Here is a 19027-nt window from a genome sequence, read left to right as displayed (position 1 = left end):
AGGTAGACGAGTAAACTGTCGAACTATGCGGCGACTCTTCGCGTCTTCAAAGCGGCGACATTCGTGAATTATCTCATTGACCGTTGTGATGTTCTTATAAACAAGCAGGTTAAACGCGTCGTCCGCGATGCCCTTTAAGACGTGGCTGACCTTGTCTGCCTCTGCCATATTGTTATCTACTTTGCGGCAAAGAGCGAGGACGTCCTGGATATACGCCACGTAAGATTCAGTGGACGTCTGTACACGGGACCCAAGGTTCTTCTTCGCAGCACGTTGGCGGCCGACGGGTTTGCCGAACAAATCTCTAAGCTTCTTTTTACACTGGTCCCAACTCGTAATCTCTTCTTCATGTGTTTCGAACCAGACCCGTGCTGTTTTCTTGAGGTAGAATATTATATTAGCCAGCATAAGCGTGTGATCCCACCTGTTGTGTGCGCTGACCCGTTCATAATTCTGCAACCAGTCGTCAACGTCAACGTTGTCAATCCCGGAAAACATGCCTGGGTCGCGAGGCTGGGCCAGGATGACCGTCGGTGGCGACGCCGGGGCCGCGGTGGAACTCTCTCCTTCGGATGACATGGCGGCCAGGTTACGTCCGCTGCGGAGCTCCGTCTTGCTCAAGTGATTACCCCGCACGTCCACCAATGATGTTACGGGAAGGAAGAAGCGTTCGTCTATTTACAAGTGGCTTTTAATGGCTGAGCCAACAAGCGTAGAGCAGCGATGATGCTAAACTCTTCTTCGTCTCTCTAAGACCACCATAAGCGTCGTCTTCTTGCCACATTACTGACTGTGACAATATTATTGGGGATTATAGCGCAGTTTTGTACGACTACCACTGCTGCGTTTCTTAGCCAGCAAAATTACAATATATATATATATATATATATATATATATATATATATATATATATATATATATATATATATATATATATATATATGTATGTATATATATATATATATATGTTTGAAGAAACTTCGTGTGACCTCGTAGAATTGTTCACTGAATTGACGGCCTTACATGAGAATTTACAAGGCCTCCCAGTAGGAGACCGATCAATTTCACAGCCTGAGTCCTCTAGCACCACCGAGAATCTCGCGTCTCTCGGTGGCGTAATGTTCCTCCGTGTAATTGTAGTATACTTTGCTATCACTAATACTGCTTCGCCTTTCCGGCGAAACTGAAGCCTCTCTCTGTCCTTTTTTCTTTCTTTTTTTGTGAGTCCGAGTATAAGCACACTTGCACATGACTGCTGTTGATTCGGATTTCGAGTGAATCCGGCTTGGCCTCATTGGGGTTACAGAGTGAATTACACAGGGTTCCCCAACTATCATGGACCAAGACTTAAAAGATAGCAGTTGCGTTGCTCAAAGAAAACCTAGTGCATATTGTTTCCAGTACAGTGGAGTAGCCGCCAGTAATTCTTTCGTTACTGAGATTCAATTCGGTAATTGCAATGAATTATCTAACTCGAGAATTATACTGTCCTAATTTTAAAAGTGTCAATGAGGCCTTTGTTAGCAACCCCAGGCGCCCCGAAAGGACATCTAACTGCTGTGTTTTCAGCAACGTACTAATTGTGTGCTATACATTTTTTTTTACTGGCAAACAAAGCCCACTAAATATGACAAATGCCACTTGACTGCTTTCCCACCTGCATCATAAAGCAGCACCCTCAAATAAGCTGATAGAAAGCAACTGCATTGCCTGTCGCAAACCCGAAGAGACAGCGCATCACCTTGATAATGGCACGAAAGGAGCACCAACAGCGGGTTTCGCGGCTTTGCAGCTATTCCTTCCTCTCTACGTCACATATATTATCCGTCTATCAAGGCCACCTGATCACACTGATAACAAAGGCCCTTGATAACGCGGCGGAAGCGCCGCTCTGACTAGGCACGAAATGCGAAAAGCAATGTAATAGGCATAGAGTGTTTCAAAATGCCGGCTTTGCTCGCACCGCATCGAAAGAGTGCGCTCGAAGGCATATTTCGCTCCATAAGCTTGCTTCGGACCAAAGCCAAATTAAATTGACCGTTTCATTTTTCATGAAAGTGTATACGTGCTGCAAAAACATGTTCGTGTAAAAAAATAAAAGCGATATAGACCGGCAAGCGACCAACGTGTAGAGAAAAGGCAGAACCAATGTGTTCAAGAAAGTAAATACACCACTTCTAAATAAGCCGAATCGGCAATCCGGATGTCTGCACAAAAACGAAAGACCATCAGATTTCAGTGTACCTTCATTATCTATGAATTCATAAGTCCGTTGAACACCAGCTGCTGCCTAGAGGACGTGTTCGAATAGGTCTCCTTTGGCAGCGACGCCAGTATACACTGTGTCCTTTTCATCACATCTTCAGTGGCTTTCTTGATGACCGACGCTCGAATTCTATATGGCAGACATCCGTTATCCTTATCTTGAGCTAATCTGACATCCGTCTCGATCATGCAAGCACGATCTTTCACATGACCCCAAAGAAAGAAATCGAGTGGAGTGAGGTCAGGTGATCTAGCCGGCCAATTTACAGGCCCTTGCCTTCCAATCTACTGCGAATGAAAAGTCGCATCCAGCCAGTTTCGTGCTCGGCTGCTGCTGTGTGCTGGTGTTCCATCTTGCTAATACCACAGAAGTGGAAGACGTGACAGCGGGACTTCGCTGAGCAACTCATCCACCACTCCTTCAAGGATTTCGTCCACGTAATGCTGTCCAGTCAGTGTGCGATCGAAGAAGATGGAAATGGTTATGTAGCACCAGCGTAAATTCCGCACCTCACATTGAACGACAATTGGCACTAGTGCCGATTGCACTTTAGCCAGTGTGCATTGTAGTCACTCCAATAGTGTACATTATGCAAATTTACGTGGGCGTTTCTGTGAAAATTGGCTTCATTGGTGCACATGAGGTTGCTCAAAAAGTCCGGTGATTCATCGGCTTTTGTGACGACCCACTTCGAGAAATCTAGACGATTCTACAGGTCTCTATCTTCCAAGCATGGTGCTGGTTAAGAAGGTATACGGGTGAAAGGCCGTCGTTTAGAATCCTCCAAACTGATGACTTGGAAAGTGATACCTGGGCATCCACGTCCCCGCACGCTAACATGAAGATTTATGGCCGTAAATGCTAGAACATCCGTGCGTAGGCTAGGGCTCAAAGATGAAGTCCTAAACCGCTGTTTCTTGAAACTGCTGGTTTGCCTCAAGTTTTCATTATTTCTTATGACAGTCGACGCATTTGGTTTACCGCCACACTTCCATGACTGATATATATTTCTGGCCTTCATCTTGTTGTCATTTGCAGCTCCCAAGGCAAAGATCATTTTTACCGTCTGCTCATTATAGAAAGACACGGCGACTGAGACGAAACAAAACGCACCTTTAAACATTCGCACTGACGTTGTCAATTCGCTTTTATTGTGATAGGTTTTGCGGCGAAAAAAACCATCAGTGCACTTTATCTACACTAAGACAACAGCTATCACACCTTGTTTCAAACTAACACCAAACGCGACGTTTTACTTTGGCCGAGGCGCGGCAGAAAAGGCATTAGCTCGATCATGATGTTCTACAGCGAAGCTGTATATGGCTAGCCGATTCGTCCGTCCGTCCATCCATCTGTCGCCTGCGCACCTTAAGCTTCTTGACGTAGTAGTTCAGCGGAAACCCGCAAGGTGGAGAGAAGTAATTGATAAAGGGAAAATCAGACATCCACCCATTCGTAGCAATTGCTACAGGGGTGGATTCTTCAACTCTGAGGCTTTTCTTTCGAGGAACCCGTATGGGTTTCCTTTGTAGCAATTGCTACGAACGGGTGGATGTCTGATTTTCCCTTTATCAACCTTAAGCTTAAGTATAAAAAAAAATTACCGACGATTACGTTACTTCCTAATGCGAAATTTGAGCGCAGCAAATAAGCTGTTTCACCTTTTCGATAGATTGAGGCAAAGAAATCGAGCAACACATGTATGCGCTATCACAGAATTTTTTTTTTATTTTTCACACGTATTCCTTTAACAAAGACTCCATTAACAGTTCTTGACAGTCATGAAGGAAGCTTTGTGGTCGGAGAAATAGACTGATATATGTTCGACTTGGTACACCAATGCTTGATTCTCAAAGACGAGATCTATACAAGTGCCTCGCGAGGTTGTCACAGCCGTGGGACGCGTTACGAGCGAGAGGAACGGGATGTTCTCCCGCATAAGTGTTAGGAAATTGCTGTTTGTCTTTATGTCAACATTAAAGTCCCCCACTACTAACATCGGTGTGGATCGATGGACGGTTAATGCGAGTTGCAGGAAGTGCACGACGTCTTTCGTGAGTGCGGTAGCGGACTCACGAAAGCGGTATCAGTCGGTCGCTGCTAGCGCTGGGGGGATGAAAGGGGGGCGGAGCTGGTTATGAGGCCGACGACAACGCGAAACCCAGGAACGGACGCCAAAGAGCCATTTGTGTAGCCAGCCCTCCTCCACAGTCTCTCCTCCTCCCTTCCATCATCCTCCCTCGCCCGGAGAGCCGACAGCGCGCATGCGCGGCGGCGGAGCAGCGGCGCATGCGCGGCGGCGGAGCGCGGCGGCGGAGGCGAGCTGGTTACGAGGCCGACGCCGTCGACGACGACGCCGACGACGACGCGAAACCCAGGAACGGACGCCAAAGAGCTGCGCTCTAAAAGCGAAAAGGAGGCGCGCGATTAGCTGCACCAGTAGTGACGTTATTGTTCTCCGTCGCAGCAGCACGTGTTGGAAAGTCCGTGACTCGGTACACTTGTCCCGATCTCACGCTTTCCAAACATACACAACACATTGAGTGGTACAACACCGAAGACACGCTAGGAAGCGATCACTGCATCCTTAACACTTTAATTCATACCCAGCCCTTAAAAAGGCCAATAACTCAGGCGAAATTGCCAGGCTGGACTGCTTTCCGTAAGTCCCTGCCGCAGGCCAGTCTTCTCGAAGAAGGGTAGAGCTCGTGGGCTCAAAATCTCATGACAACGCTCAAGAAACATGTGACATGCATACAGATTGCGGAGGACTGTCCATCGGTGGATAATCATTTACTCCATCTCTGGGAAGCTCACCGCAGTCTCACGAAAAGGTGGAAACACCAAAAACACAACAAAATATTGAAAAGACGTATAACAGACCTGACCCAGCAGGCTGCAGAGTAGGCCTCTGAATTAGTTGATTCCAACTGGGTTGATTGCTGCAACACGGCAGCCCGACAGATGTCAGGGAAGAATACATGGAAGCTCTTCCACAGCTTGATTGATCCCGCTCAATCGCGAGGAGAAACACAGAAACACTTACAACGTGCTTTACACAATCTCCAGGGCACAACAACACAACTGGCAGAGACCTTAAGGGACAAGTATCTCTGCGCCAAACAGGACCCTCGAGGTCAGGAATATCTCTATGCAGGCAGAGATAATCCAGAGATGGATCAGTCGTTCCAACTTTACGACCTCAAGGCAGCCTTAGCCACAATGAAGAGAGGCACTGCGCCCGGTCGGGACGTCACAGTGAAACTGCTGGCCAACCTGCCAGATCACGCGTATATGAAGCCCTTCTTGACTACATTAATGCCATATGGAAAGAGGAGACTCTCATACCCCTCGATTGGAAAACATTCCTTGTCACTTTCATTCCTAAAGCAGGAAAGGAAATTAACACGGACAACCTGAGACATATCTCGCTCACATCGAACACGTGTGAGCAAACTAATGAAGACAATGGTGCGCGATAGGCTCTCAGAATATTTTGAAAAGCGTAACACTTTTGCAGACACCATGTTCGGCTTCCGCCCACACAAGTTGGCACAATACATATTATTACAACTCAATCACGACATACAACAGCCAACGGAGCACCCTCACAACGGCAAAGATTTCCTGGCCTTAGATCTAAAGGGAGCTTTCGACGTTAAACACAGCACTATCTTAGCACACCTCAATGAGACCCACTGTGGCAAAAACACATTTAAGTATATCAAGGATTTCTTGACGGATCGAGCAGCACTCGTCAGAATCCGAGTCACTGAATATGGACCCTACGAAATGGGTACTAGGGAGACTCCACAAGGCGTTGTGCTTTCCCCGCTGCTATTTAACCTTGCGATGGTGCATCTCCCGGCCCACCTAAACGGTATTGAAGGCGTGCGGTACGCGCTGTACGCCGACGATATCACCATCTGGACCGCAGAGGGAAACCTAGGGCATATGGAGGAAAACCTGCAAGCATCCGCCCACGTAGTGGATCGCTACGCAGAGCGCTGTGGACTCCAGTGTGCACCAAACAAATCGGAATTTGTGCACCTTAGACCAACACCTAAGGACACTACACAAATACGTCTCTCTTTGGCTAGTGGTCCCATACATGAGGCCAAGAATCTCCGAATTCTCGGTATCTTTATCCACAATCAAAGAAGGGTAGACACAACACTAGAAAAGCTCCGTAAGGTTGAGGATTAAGTGGGCCGAATGGTCCGGCGTGTATCGAACAAGAGAGGGGGATTACGAAGCAGGGACGCTGTGCGGCTAGCTCATGCTTTCGTAACCAGCCGAATTCTATATTCGGTCCCCTATCTCCATCTGCGGAAACATGATGAAGCCAAACTCGAAGTCATCCTCCGCAAAGTGTTGAAGAGGGCCCTTGACCTCCCTGTCGCAACTTCGAACTCGAGACTTCTCGCTTTGGGAGTAGTGAACACCTTTCAGGAGCTCAAGGAAGCCCACCTTACCAGCCAATACACACGTCCAGCTCAGACAAAGTCGGGAAGGCATTTTCTGGACCGGCTCCACTTGAAACACAGTTTTCACATTCAGGAGCGGGTCCGAGTGCCCGAACTCCGGAGACGCGCCATCAGAGTTCGACCCCTCCCCTAAGTATGGATAGGGAAGACCATAGTGGTCGTCGCCAGGCGAGGGCGGACGCCTTGCAAGGCCACTATGGCAACAAACGCGGAGTCTTCTACGTGGTTGTGGCCGGTCCATGCCGCGGGGGGTGGTATACGGCAGCAGTCATCCACGAGGAAAAGCAAGTAGATGGGCTCACTTTCAAAGCCTCGGGCTCAACACATACAGAAGTAGCTATTGCCCTAGCTGCCTCTGACCCCCGGTCTCAATATATCATAACCGACTCGCGCGGGGCTTGTCGAAATTATGAAGCTGGTTGGATCACCCCACTAGCGGAATGAATATTGGAGAACTATAGCAACGGGACAATTGATCCTACCCCCCCACTGCCTGGTCTGGACTCCGAGCTACCAGGGCCTAGCAGGGAATGAAGCCGCGAACACGGCGACCCGAGCACTCATCTACCGGGCGTCCCAGTTAGACCATGAGTACCTGGAATCCGAAAGCAGCTATCTTGTTGCATTCAAAGATATCGCGACCTTTTACAAAGATAGGCATCGCCAATGCCCAACTCCTGCAAAAGGGCTTGGCAAGCCTAATGAACGAATCTTGATCCGATTTTTCGCTAACACTTTATTGTGCCCGGCAATCTTGAAACATTTCGATTGCTCCTTCACTGGCAAGTGCCAATACTGTGGGGAAGTGGCTGACACCTACCTCATGGCTTGGGCTTGTCAGCTAAATTCAGCTCTTTCCCTCAACCCTAACCCAACCCGTGAGGAGTGGGAGGCAACGCTGCTCGGTTGCTCGGACCTTCAGGCTTAGAAGGCCTTGGTCCAGAGGGCTAAGCTGGCGGCTCGTACCAATGGGGTCCCGGAATAGGGACTCCACCCATTGCGGAGCCCCTTAAGGGCTCCACCTCTCTTTTTGTTTTCAATAAAGGCTTTCAAGCAAGCGGGCGCGCCGCAGTTTCTCTCCGGCTCCGAAACGGGTAGGTGACGCGTCATACGTACTCCTGAGGAGCAGGCAGCTTTTTATCAGCCACGCTACGAGCAGAACCGGGAACGAGCTCCTCTACGCCGTCCCGATGCTGCAGCCGGGACACAAGAACAGGCTCGTGCAGCCGAGCGTAAGCAGCAACTGCACGAGGATCCGAGAGCCTACCAAGCCGTCGTTTAACGAACCTTAGTGATTGACCCACTGATAAACACCCGGGCCACACGTTTCAGCTTCACTCGTTAACCATGTGTACGGAGTGCTTTGATGTGTTATTCTTTATTTCCTTCATTTAGTTCTGGCTAACTCAGAAGGAGCCTGTTTGAGGGCGCTGTTTTACGATGCGGGTGAGAGCGCAGTCACGTGATATTCGCCATATTTCGTAGGGTTTATTTATCAGTCGGGAAAATTTAGTACGCAATTAGTACGTCGCTGAAGATACCGCAGTTAGATGTCCCTTGGCTGTGCCTACAAATGCCTCATTGACACTTTGATAACTATGATTGTACGTCTCGAGTTAGATAATCAATTACAATTACCTAATTAAATCTCAGTAACGGAAGAATTACTGGCAGCTACTCCACTGCACTGGAAACAATATGCACTAGGTTTTCTTCGAGTAACGCATTGCTTTTCTTTTTAATCTCAAATCAAACTCAAATTCAAGTTTATTTACCAGACAATATGTGGAAGGACAATGTGCTGGAATCTTGGTGCAAGATAGTTAATTGGGACACCGTGTAGATTTATGACCTCTGCGTGCAAGTGACAATGTTTCTATCCCTAAAAATGTTGTAAATTATTAGAAGAGTTTTATTGAGTCGTTAGCTTTGCTCACGAGAAAGAGAATTGATACTGAGACACATATATTCGCATGCAGTTTGCACGCTGTTTATAAAAGACTCTGCCGAAGGTGTCGCTAAAGTCTACAGGTTTTTTTCGAGGTCAAAAAACCCCGCAAAGCATTTTGAAGAGAGGTGAACATGCAGCAACATATTCATTCTCTAGGCATAAGCTATCCATACCTTTAGACATAATTGTTAATTGGCTAGCTCCTTCTCTTTAAGAATATAATAAACTTTGTCCGGTGCATATATTTAAATATATTGTGTGTGTGCATGGGGTTTACAGTGGAAATTCAAAACAATGTTGAAGTGAGAAAGTACGCATGAGGCAGCCGCCGCTGGTACTTCTAATGCGCTTGTTCTCCTATTATCGTGATTTGCAGAAATAAAGCAAAGTATGAATTAAAATCCGTACACGTCCGCGACAACAATGATCCAATAAAAGCTATTAGCCACAATAAAATTTTAAGTGAGAATGTCGAGGCAAGTCAAAAGAAACCTCGAATGATGTGGGTCACAAAACTCTGGCAATGAAACGTTAGGTGGGGTGGGGGCAGGGAGGTTGCGGCATCGCCGGGGGGGAGGTCAGCCCCCCCCCCCCCGCCTGAAAACTCCGGAGAGGGCTTGGGCCCGGAGCACCCCCCCCCCCCCTTTGTCGGCGCCTATGTCTAGCACTACGCCATCATAAATGACGGATAAGTCTTCGAAATAACGAAAAATCACATTCTATTTAGGATAGGATAGCTAAAAATAAGGATAGCTCTAATTTTCTTTTGGTTTTCTGTTTCAGTCAGAATCGTCCAGCTCAAGTTTCCCTTCATTTGAATTTTTTTTTTTCTCCACCCGTATGTTCGAAGCGATTCCCGCCACTCCACACAAAATAAAAAAATAAAAGAAAAGGAAAGAAGAGAGAAACCCTTTTAACAAGCGCGTACCCTTTCGAGATCATCGTTTCGCGTCCACAGATCGCACGCCCACGCGCGTAGAAAACCAAAACGGGAAGGCTGAAAAGTGAAGCGCGCCAGGTGCGTTTAGTACGCGCAATCGCTCGTGCGGTAGTGTGCGCGTGTGCGTGCGTGCGCGTGCCTATACCTATCGCTTGTTAACGATAACAGGACACGGCCGACGTCCGAATCGATGAAGCCGACGCGCACTACTTCAGAGCCCTCTGGCACAGAGTCCGATAACTACAACCGAGTCAGCGGAGCCGACGCAGCGGCGGTCGGAGCTGGCAGCTTGAGTTTTAGGAGAGTCGCCGTGCGCGAAATAGACGGGGTTCTCTGTAATATCGAAGCCCGTTTCTCTTTTCTTTCGCAGCCCTTTTTTTCTTGCTAAAGCCAGTGGGTGCCGTTAACCAGTCCGAACCATTTGCACGAAACTTTGAGGGTATTGAGCAACGCGCTGACGGACTTATGTGAAAGGTCGAGAGTCTGTGCGCGCAGCTCTTCGCATCCGCCGCTTTGATCCGGTGTTGGTGAGGTTGCGAAAGGTCTAAGCCTAAACTTGCAGCCGATCGGCGCTGGGAAGGAGCGATGCGTCCCGACAAGAAGGCGTGGCTCTGGGTAGTTGTTGTGGCGTCTCTTCTTTGCACAGCGTACTCGACTACCATCAAAGACAAATCTAAAGACTCTGAGGAATGGGACTTCGAGTTCGAGGAACACTCTCGAGATGAGGTGAGTCGTGCGGAGGAAGCAGCGCTGACCTGCTCCTGCGCTTCATTTTTTTTGCGATCACACTGATGGTATTTCTTAAAAATGCAGCCTCATCTCGTGCGCCCACTGCTTGTCACGATTCGCTGACGTTTGTGCAGGTATAATTGTGCTGGCCCGTTAGTTGCGCTAGCTTGTTCCTGCTGTGAGAGCAAATTACTAATATCCTACTTGTCGCCCTCCTCTAGCGATGAGAAAGGAATGTGTATCGAACGCCACCGATAATAAAAGCCCGTTTATTATCGGTTGTGTTTTATCTTGGGCATGACGTATTTACGAGAAATAAGAGACCGTACTAGATATTATGCGCTTAGAAGTGTTCAGTTATACATTGCTTGCGAAAAACAAACCTTCGTTTATAGTAGAGGGGAGTTGTTTTGCTCCTGATGGAGCGTACGATCTTCCGATGCTTTAACCATGTTTTCGTTCAAATGTTCTGTGGCCCGCCCGCAGTTGCTGCGGGTAATCGAAAGGAAATATACGCATCGGTTTTTTACTTATTTTGTTTGTATTTTCTCGCGGATCGCCGTGCAAACTAAGACGCTCAGATACTGAGCTAGACGCGCGTATGTGGGGTGTTTCAAGTGCCCACGACGTCAAGATCGGATGTCTTGCTCTCAGGATTTCGTGCTAGAGGAAAGAGGTAGCACAAATATATTTACTATATTGTTTGTCTTCATTTTGATTTTTTAGACTTCGACGCAGAAGGATTCCACGAAAGATCTTAAAGCGACATACAACGCTTGGTCCTTCGCCGACGGTGAGTAACATAACTTGTCGAAATGTTTGCGATTGACTGCCTAAACAAAAAGGAATTATTTCAATAAGTTAACGAAGCCTTGATGCAAGTTTAGCTTAACGGCAGCTCTTTTGTGTGTTTAAATCTGTGTCTAATGTTCTGCTCCATGGTGTTGCAGCCGACCTCTGTCGCACCGTTCAGTGCAAGCCGACACAGGAGTGCTTGATTCAAGATGAAAACACCGCTATCTGTGTCAGTGCGAAGAAAGTCAAGAAGATGAAGTAAGACATTTGTGCCTTATAATATATTGTATAATCACCTAGATGGCGTGTGTTTACTTGCTGGGCATATTAATATTGTGTATTTTCTTGTCAATTATGTAAATTCAATCCTATAAACTGGATGAACTGGAACAGTGGCAGCTTTAAGCAGCAAATTGTGTACTAATGAAAATGTCTATATCGGCTGGTGCAAAGCTAAATACTCTGTTTTAAACAAATATTTATTTGCTATCCTTCAGAACCAGTGCACATATCATATATACCTTCCGTTTATGCATTATGCTTCTGTATCACCAATTATATTGTTCAGGTACCACCCCTCTGGAAACAAAACGAAGGCAGGATTATTCTTTTCAACCTGACAAATCAAAGTTAACATTGCAAGGGTATTAAAGGAAGGTGAGCCTAATAAATTCTTGCTTTCATGGTGATGGCATTTTTCTCATGCAACACTTTTGCCATTATTCAATCACTTAATCTGGATGTCACCTCTCTAAAAAAACTTTTTATGGAGTGTTTCTTGTACATAAACACCAAGAGCTAAGATAGAAGTTATACTACGAGAAGGTGAGCATAGTAACCTGCTCTTCAGTTAGTTTATGAATTGAAATACGAAAACATCATGTGGAGACTATGGGAAAGTGCCTGCTATATTTTTTATTTGCTCCATTTAGTCCTAGAGGTGAGGTTTGTTTTGGACAGTGACAGCTACAGAACTGAAATTATTAAAAATGGGAGATCAATGTATATATTTATTTTAATGGCATATCTTATCTGGAGGCATTCAGCATTGACTGAGGCTGTTAAATAGAGGGTGCCAGAGGAGTGAATTATCAGTGGAAGTGGTGATGAACATTGTGAGATGAATACACAACAATTGCGTAATTCACTGCTACCATGGATACGTTCCATGAAATGGACAGGAATGAAAGGCTTTAAACACTTGGCAAAGATGAGTGAGTTATGCTGTAATTTATGGATCCACTTTAGTGGGATGTAAGTAAAAGTAAGTTCACTTTTCACAGCACAGAATCATGAAGTTAGAATATGTGCCTCAGCATTTGGGGGTGATATTTTAACAATGAATTACCTTTGAAAACTTGGACCTCAAAGTTTGGCATCAGTAACTGAGTTGGTGCTTTGTTTTGTGCTTTAACAGTGCTTCTCATTGAACAATAAGAAGCAGCATGTGAAAGAAAATGTTGTTTTTAAATGCAGATATTTGCATGTGCCACTGTGCTGGTTTTTGAAACAGTGCTGAAGACTATTCATCCACTGCTGGTAGGGTTCATGCCATATCATCATTTTGGGCATCTGGAATTGCTGGCTCTGCAATCTTCATTTATCAGTATTGTTATCATCATGATTGCATCCAGCATTATGAATGCGGTGTTTTACACAAAACTTGAATCAATTGTTGAGGTTGGTTATTTTTGGACAGGTTGTCAAAGTATGTATCCCCCCTTTCCTCCTTACCTTATTTGTTCTCTTCATTTTCATCACTGGCAAATTTATGGTGAGGTGCCTATAGTGAAAGAAGACAATTTAGTGTTATGAAGTTCATGCAGAAATCATTTTATTTTATTTTTTTACTAGCCTGACTTCAACAGTACTAATTTCATATGGAATTTAAGAAAAAGTTGGGGTCAAGTGGGTAAGTTTGCTACATGCCGTCACTGTGTTCCTTTATAGTTATTCACTGCTTGTTACTTGATATGGAATCCTCTGTGCTGCTTGAGCCCCATTGCCCTCTGTAAACCTTAGCAAATTATCAAGCCTGTTTTCAATTCTGACTTCTCAATAACATCAGCTTGACCGTCAATAGGCAACATTAAAGTGCATTGAAGATAGCCAAAGGAAAAATGGACGTTGACCACAAACATAAATAATAACAACACGTTTCGGCTCCCATGTAGTAGCTTTGGTTCACAATCTTCATTCACAATTGTTTACTAGGGCCAGAATAACGTAATACTATTCCAGCATGTTTTTATGCCAAATCCATCATTAGCCCTCTGCGATAGGTCAAAATGGCTCAGGCGCCGTCCAAATGGGCTGGGCCAGAGTCATTCTGATGTATCGCGGAGGGTTAATGGCAGATTTGGAATCAAAACACACTGGAATAGTATTACGTTATTCCAGCCTAGATTCCCGCATGGGAGCCAAAATGTCATTATTTATGTCTGTGGTCGGTGTTCATTTTTCCTTTGACTATGTATAATCCCGACCAGACAAGTTTTCATCATGCCTTGACTGCATTGAAAGTGTTAGTATTTGCATACAGATTTTCCATCTTTTTTTTAACCTCTTTCACAGAGAAAATTTTTAGTGAAGCTATGGCTGGTGCATATTTTCTGGTTTAAACTGAAGAAAGTGCAGGGCACGTTGCTGTGGGTGAATTTTGTACCCCATTTTCTGTGCTAGTGTTTAAATTTAATGTCTATTTCTATTTTTTTACCTTTGAATCTTATAAATTTAGTAGGAAATGAACGGGCATGAAGCCAAATGGTCTTTAATGCTGTAATTTTATGTCATGCTTTGTTTGAGGGCTGGCTTTCTTTTTTGAGCCTCTACCTTGCACACTAAATTTTGAGATATGTACTGCTATGACCACTATCGCTTAGTAATAGTGGTTGTGGTTATGCATAGTGTATCGCAGCTCTCGGCATGCAGGTATCTGATGTGGCATTTCAGTAGTGCCTCAATGTTTTGTGTATAAACTTAATGACTTAAGAAAAGACAGTGAATAAGAGCTGAAGTTTCTACAAACTGTAGGACAAACTGTTTTTTCTAAATTTCCATTAGTATCACCAATTCTTACTTTAGTTGTTCCTTTGCATACTGAAAGTATAGCTGTTTTTGTCATCTGCATGTTTCATTATTTGGTGTTTTCATTTGTGGCTACTGGTGACAAAGTAATGGATCCTGCAACATGAAGAAACAAGTGAAGCATATAGTGTGTTCTGCGTTTTTTTTTCTAGAATACAATATTTGGTTATTTATGCAGGGCAATAGAGAAAAAACATTTAAATTTCTGATCAGAGACACAGGAGGCAGCTTTTGCATGTTAATTTATATTGAAACACTTTAATTGTAGCTTTACAGGCATGTCTAGGCTGTCACCAGGTTTTGCTGTGTATATGTACTGTGAGCCCTCATTAGTTGTCTTTTGTAGTTTGGGTGGCATGCCTTCCACCCAAAAATAATTGTGAATGGCAGGTTTGGTATAATCCAGTATATGTATAAATGGTTTGATGCTTTCTAGCCACAGTTAAAAGCTTTCTTCACGAAGTGTGCCTGCCATATATACACTCCCCTCTGTAGACATTCTTTCTATGTGCTGTACCCCTGTGCCTTGTAGTTTGGCTATAAACTGATTGATGCAGCATAATTCAAACTCTTCTCAGTAACAGAGCATGCATTTGTAGTAATCCATTGCAGTGTATAGCTGCAGTGGAGTACTACAAGAACTGGGTTTCTTGGAACCTTTGGGTCTTCTCACCTTTCCTATGTGATCCTTTCTTTTGACGTACTAATAGTGCATACCTGTGGTCAGGCTTTCTCAATTACCGTGTAAGTTGAAAAGTGCTAGAACTGGCTCGAAGTTGCAGCTGACTTGAGAAGTGACTGGCCCTTATGCCAGCACCCTTGTTGCTGTAATATCTGTTGTTGCTGTCTTTGTTTCTGTGTAATGAACATTGTATTGGGGACTCTATTGTGTGTGTTCCGGTGCCACGCACTTGTGCTCTCCCCTGTGTGCATAACTTGTGATGGGGGAGTGCAGTGACACAGTTTACCCGGCACTACTTGAAAAATGGTGGAATCCTCTGCTGCCGAAATGTTTGGGGACCCCTTCCTTAATACTGTGTTGACTTATTGAACTTTCGAATAATCTTCACTTCACTAGGTGCATACTCAGTGTAGGGGAAAAGTTTACACAAACCACACTGTTTCCATTTTGGGATTACCCAGGAAGTTGACCAATTGGTAAAGTTAAATTATTTAAAGTGATGCTAATGAACAGACACACGAAGGAACAGACAACCAAGAGGATGTACCTGTTGCAAAAGGTTTGAAAATTTGCACAAACAATTTCAAGAGAGGAAAGGCCACCACACAATGGCAGTGTCAGCATAATAAATAGCCAGTAGACAAACACCTAGAAATGGTGCTCACCCTGATTCTGACCGAGTCTCATTGCTTGTGGAGGCAGCCGTGTCCCAAGTTCTTGCACTGTAAGAGAATTTTGTTATCTTTCACCAGAACTGGTCATTGTGTCTGTACAAGATAGCACCTTTGTATAGTGCAGGCAAACAGTAAAAAAGGTTACAGTGCATAATAAGGTGCAACTAGTTTCAGCGTAAGACTGTTTTTGCCTTCCCAACTTGCACATTAATGCAGAACCCGCCCTGTATGGTTAAACTATAATCGTGTAATATTTTACAGACTGTTTCTAAGCCATTATAACTTTGACTATCATTTGCCAAATCCTGGAACAGTTTCTTTTTTTTTTTTTTTTGCACACCTGGTTCTAACTTGTGGTTGAGGAGAAATGTGCTTCCTACACTTTTAAAAACAAATCAGTGCAAGGAAAATGCTGTATTGTATTATGAGACTAGAAGAAAATCTTCCAGAAATCATTTTATTTGCTCAGTATGAAAATATGGCTTATTAGCAGATTCACTGAAGTCTAATACCTGTGCCACATGGACGAGGTTAATGTCATTAAAAATTTAAGACCTTAAGTTTCTTAATGTCATTATATTTCGATCGCTGCTACACGCGCATACTTAATGACATTAAACGTTGCGATGGTGATAGCTGCAGTGAAACGGTTAAGTTTGCTTGCCAATCGTAATACAATAAAAAAATACAGTTATCTAGGGAGCAGATGTTTAAAAAATAGTGTGAGAAACATTAATAGGCGTATTGTTTGTAGTTTACTTCAGGAATGTAATTGTTGCACCCAGCCGTAAACTGAAGAATTTGAGTCATGTGCTCCAGTTTGTTCTGGTGTATGTGCTTCTTCGAGCCAAACATAGTCGAGAAATTCGAAGGCTTCAGTATGAGGTCAACAAGGCATGGAGCCGCCGCCATGCAGTCGAACAGCTTCTCCTGGCTAACGCACTCACAATTAGTGCTCTAGCTGTGCGTAGTGGCAAGATCGCCTGCTGATCTCTACGAAAACAAAGAGCTCCTTTTAAAGGAGTGAAAAATATATTAGTTGTTTATATCTACAAGTTAGCTTAATATCGTCAGAATATGGTCACCACAGCCACGCGGGGACGTTGGAAACGAGAGTACACATTCGACGGCCAAGTGAGTTGTAATAATTGTAAGAACGCACTACGCCACGAGAAAGAGCAATTTTTTTAAAGAAAGTGAAGAATATATCAATTGTTATTCACTAAGAATCCGTTTAGTCTCGTCAGAATGGGGAGACATTGGGAATGAGAGTACGCATTTGATGGCCAAGTGAGTTACGAGAATGCACTACGTCGTGAATGGCATTAAGCTTTAATGCCATTAAGCATGTCCGTGTGGCACCCCGCAAATGACATTAAAGTTTAAGGCATTAGCCAGTTAATGTCATTTCCTGTGCCTATGTGGCAGGGGTATGAGCTTCCTTTCGAGAGGGGTATTTATACATTTGACAAATAGCAAATATGCCATTGCTGTTGGAGTGGTTTTGAGATGGCTTGATAATATGCTTGATTTGACAGTCTGTCATCTCTTGACAGTACATGCAACTTATTGTATTTTCAGTGGTATTTGCAGCATAAATTCAAACTCAAACAGTAAAACACATACACACGCATGCACGCACTCACACATGCACAGAGAGAGAGAGACAGAATATACTTTATGCATAATTGCTTGAGGGTTTCGTGTGCAAATGCTGCACAGCTGGTTTGTAAACATGCTGTAATCCCAAGCCTACATGTCAGCACCGGAGTCACGTTATATTGTCGTGCACTTTTGTCCACTAACAGAAAACCATCAACCAAGGAATCAACTTCATTCATAATTCAAGACATTGTAAAGTCACCTGTGATTATTTACGCACGATACTTTACTGGCTCAAAGGCAGTGTAGGAAACTGAAGCTGCCCAAGGTGATGTAACTCCTTGGGGTGTCCTTTTCACTATCAATGCCACCTGCATGGGCAACAGAAAGAGATGGCATTCTAAGCAGTAATGTGTGCAAAGCTGTTTCATTGGATGCCTGTGCTCAGTGTTCTCAGCCTTGACAACTCCTTGGCTGTGCCTTGAAGTAAGAGTGCTCAAGCTCCTTCATTCTGGAATGTCCAAGCCTGGTAAAAGAGAGAATGTACAGCCATGCCTTTGGAAGGGGTAGGGCACTTGTGCATCCAAACAAGCGATGGCACAATGCTATTGTGGAACAGCTCATAAGTTCATCGTCCAGTGTGATGAACTTTAGTGCAGGCTTCCTGCATAACAAAATTCAATGAAGTCTTTCCACCAGTTTCACATATAGGCTGTCTATTTTGTTCAAATGAGATTGCTGGTACAGAAAGCCTGAAGCTTGCATTCCAATTGTTCTACATCATGCTAACACCAACAGCAGAGACACAAATTTCTGTGTGTTTTTTTTTTCCAGTTTTGATATCTGACTTTCAGGTGTTATTGAATGGTTTGAGGCAAGTCATTGCAACATCTTGTATACACAGTAAGAGCACTTCACTTAAGCACAAAGTTGTGGGGCTTCATTCCACTTGGCAACATCTAAGGACAGTAACATTGATTTTGAGAGCTACGTAAATAGTGCTTACACTTGGCTTTTAAAGTTTTTCGCGCCTTTTTTAGCGGGAAGTGGGTGGTGTTGCTTGGTCTGGTCGTTTGTGTCTCTCTATGCACACTATTGTTTGATTACATGTTGCATAGTGCATGTAGAGTTCATGTTACATTTGCACGTTTGTTGTACTATCAATTTGTGTTTACAATACTTTTGTTTCACTTTTAGGCTTTATGGGCACAAGCCATCCTGCGTAATTTATAGCATTGTTGTTTTAATTGGTTAGAAGCCAGAATATTGACTGTGCCTTGCCTGGCTAATTGTTAATGTATATTTCGTTCACAATTACTGATACACAAGCACATCATTCATTTTTCTTCCCCCTTTTGTTAGATCTTGCACAAGTTTGCTTCCCTCTTCCACATTTATATCATCCAACTAAAACTGATTAGCATGTAAAAAAAAAATTTGCTGTTTGTTGCTCAATACATTTAATTATATTAAATTTCACAAAGAGACTGTTAGACCAGCATTGCGCATCACTACATATACAGACTAGTCACTGTGGGTCATGCCAAAACCCCTGTTTGTAATTAATCCATTTGGAATGTGCCTACTTGCTCATAATTTCACAGAATACATGAAGTGATGTACTCTTGAGTGTTGTCTGGCCTTGTCAAACATTTGCATGCATGGAAAAGTTATTGACAGAAGTTAGGGTAACTGCACTTCAGTTTGATCCTACAAAGTGAGGAAAAGAGTGCCCTGCTTTGCTGCATATTCATAGCAAAAATGTTTGTAGCACTTGTAATGCAGAATGCATTGGCACTTGTGAAACCTCTGT

General features: G+C 44.2%; 1 protein-coding gene across 1 annotated transcript in view; it reads left to right on the top strand.

Moving 5' to 3' along the window:
• Positions 1-9840: 9840 nt before the first annotated feature.
• Positions 9841-19027, top strand: part of Cow (Proteoglycan Cow) — a 58597-nt gene continuing 49410 nt past the window's right edge. The window contains exons 1-3 of the mRNA XM_065437817.2: positions 9841-10371; positions 11101-11167; positions 11325-11427. Coding sequence (XP_065293889.1) covers positions 10231-10371; positions 11101-11167; positions 11325-11427 — 311 coding nt within the window. The 5' untranslated portion in view covers positions 9841-10230. The remainder of the gene's footprint in view (positions 10372-11100; positions 11168-11324; positions 11428-19027) is intronic.

The sequence above is a fragment of the Dermacentor albipictus genome, chromosome 1, assembly GCF_038994185.2.
Source record: "Dermacentor albipictus isolate Rhodes 1998 colony chromosome 1, USDA_Dalb.pri_finalv2, whole genome shotgun sequence".
In the NCBI taxonomy this organism is placed as follows: Eukaryota; Metazoa; Arthropoda; class Arachnida; order Ixodida; family Ixodidae; genus Dermacentor; species Dermacentor albipictus.
The sequence above is the reverse complement of the archived record's forward strand: the minus strand, read 5'-3'. Positions and strand labels throughout refer to the sequence as shown.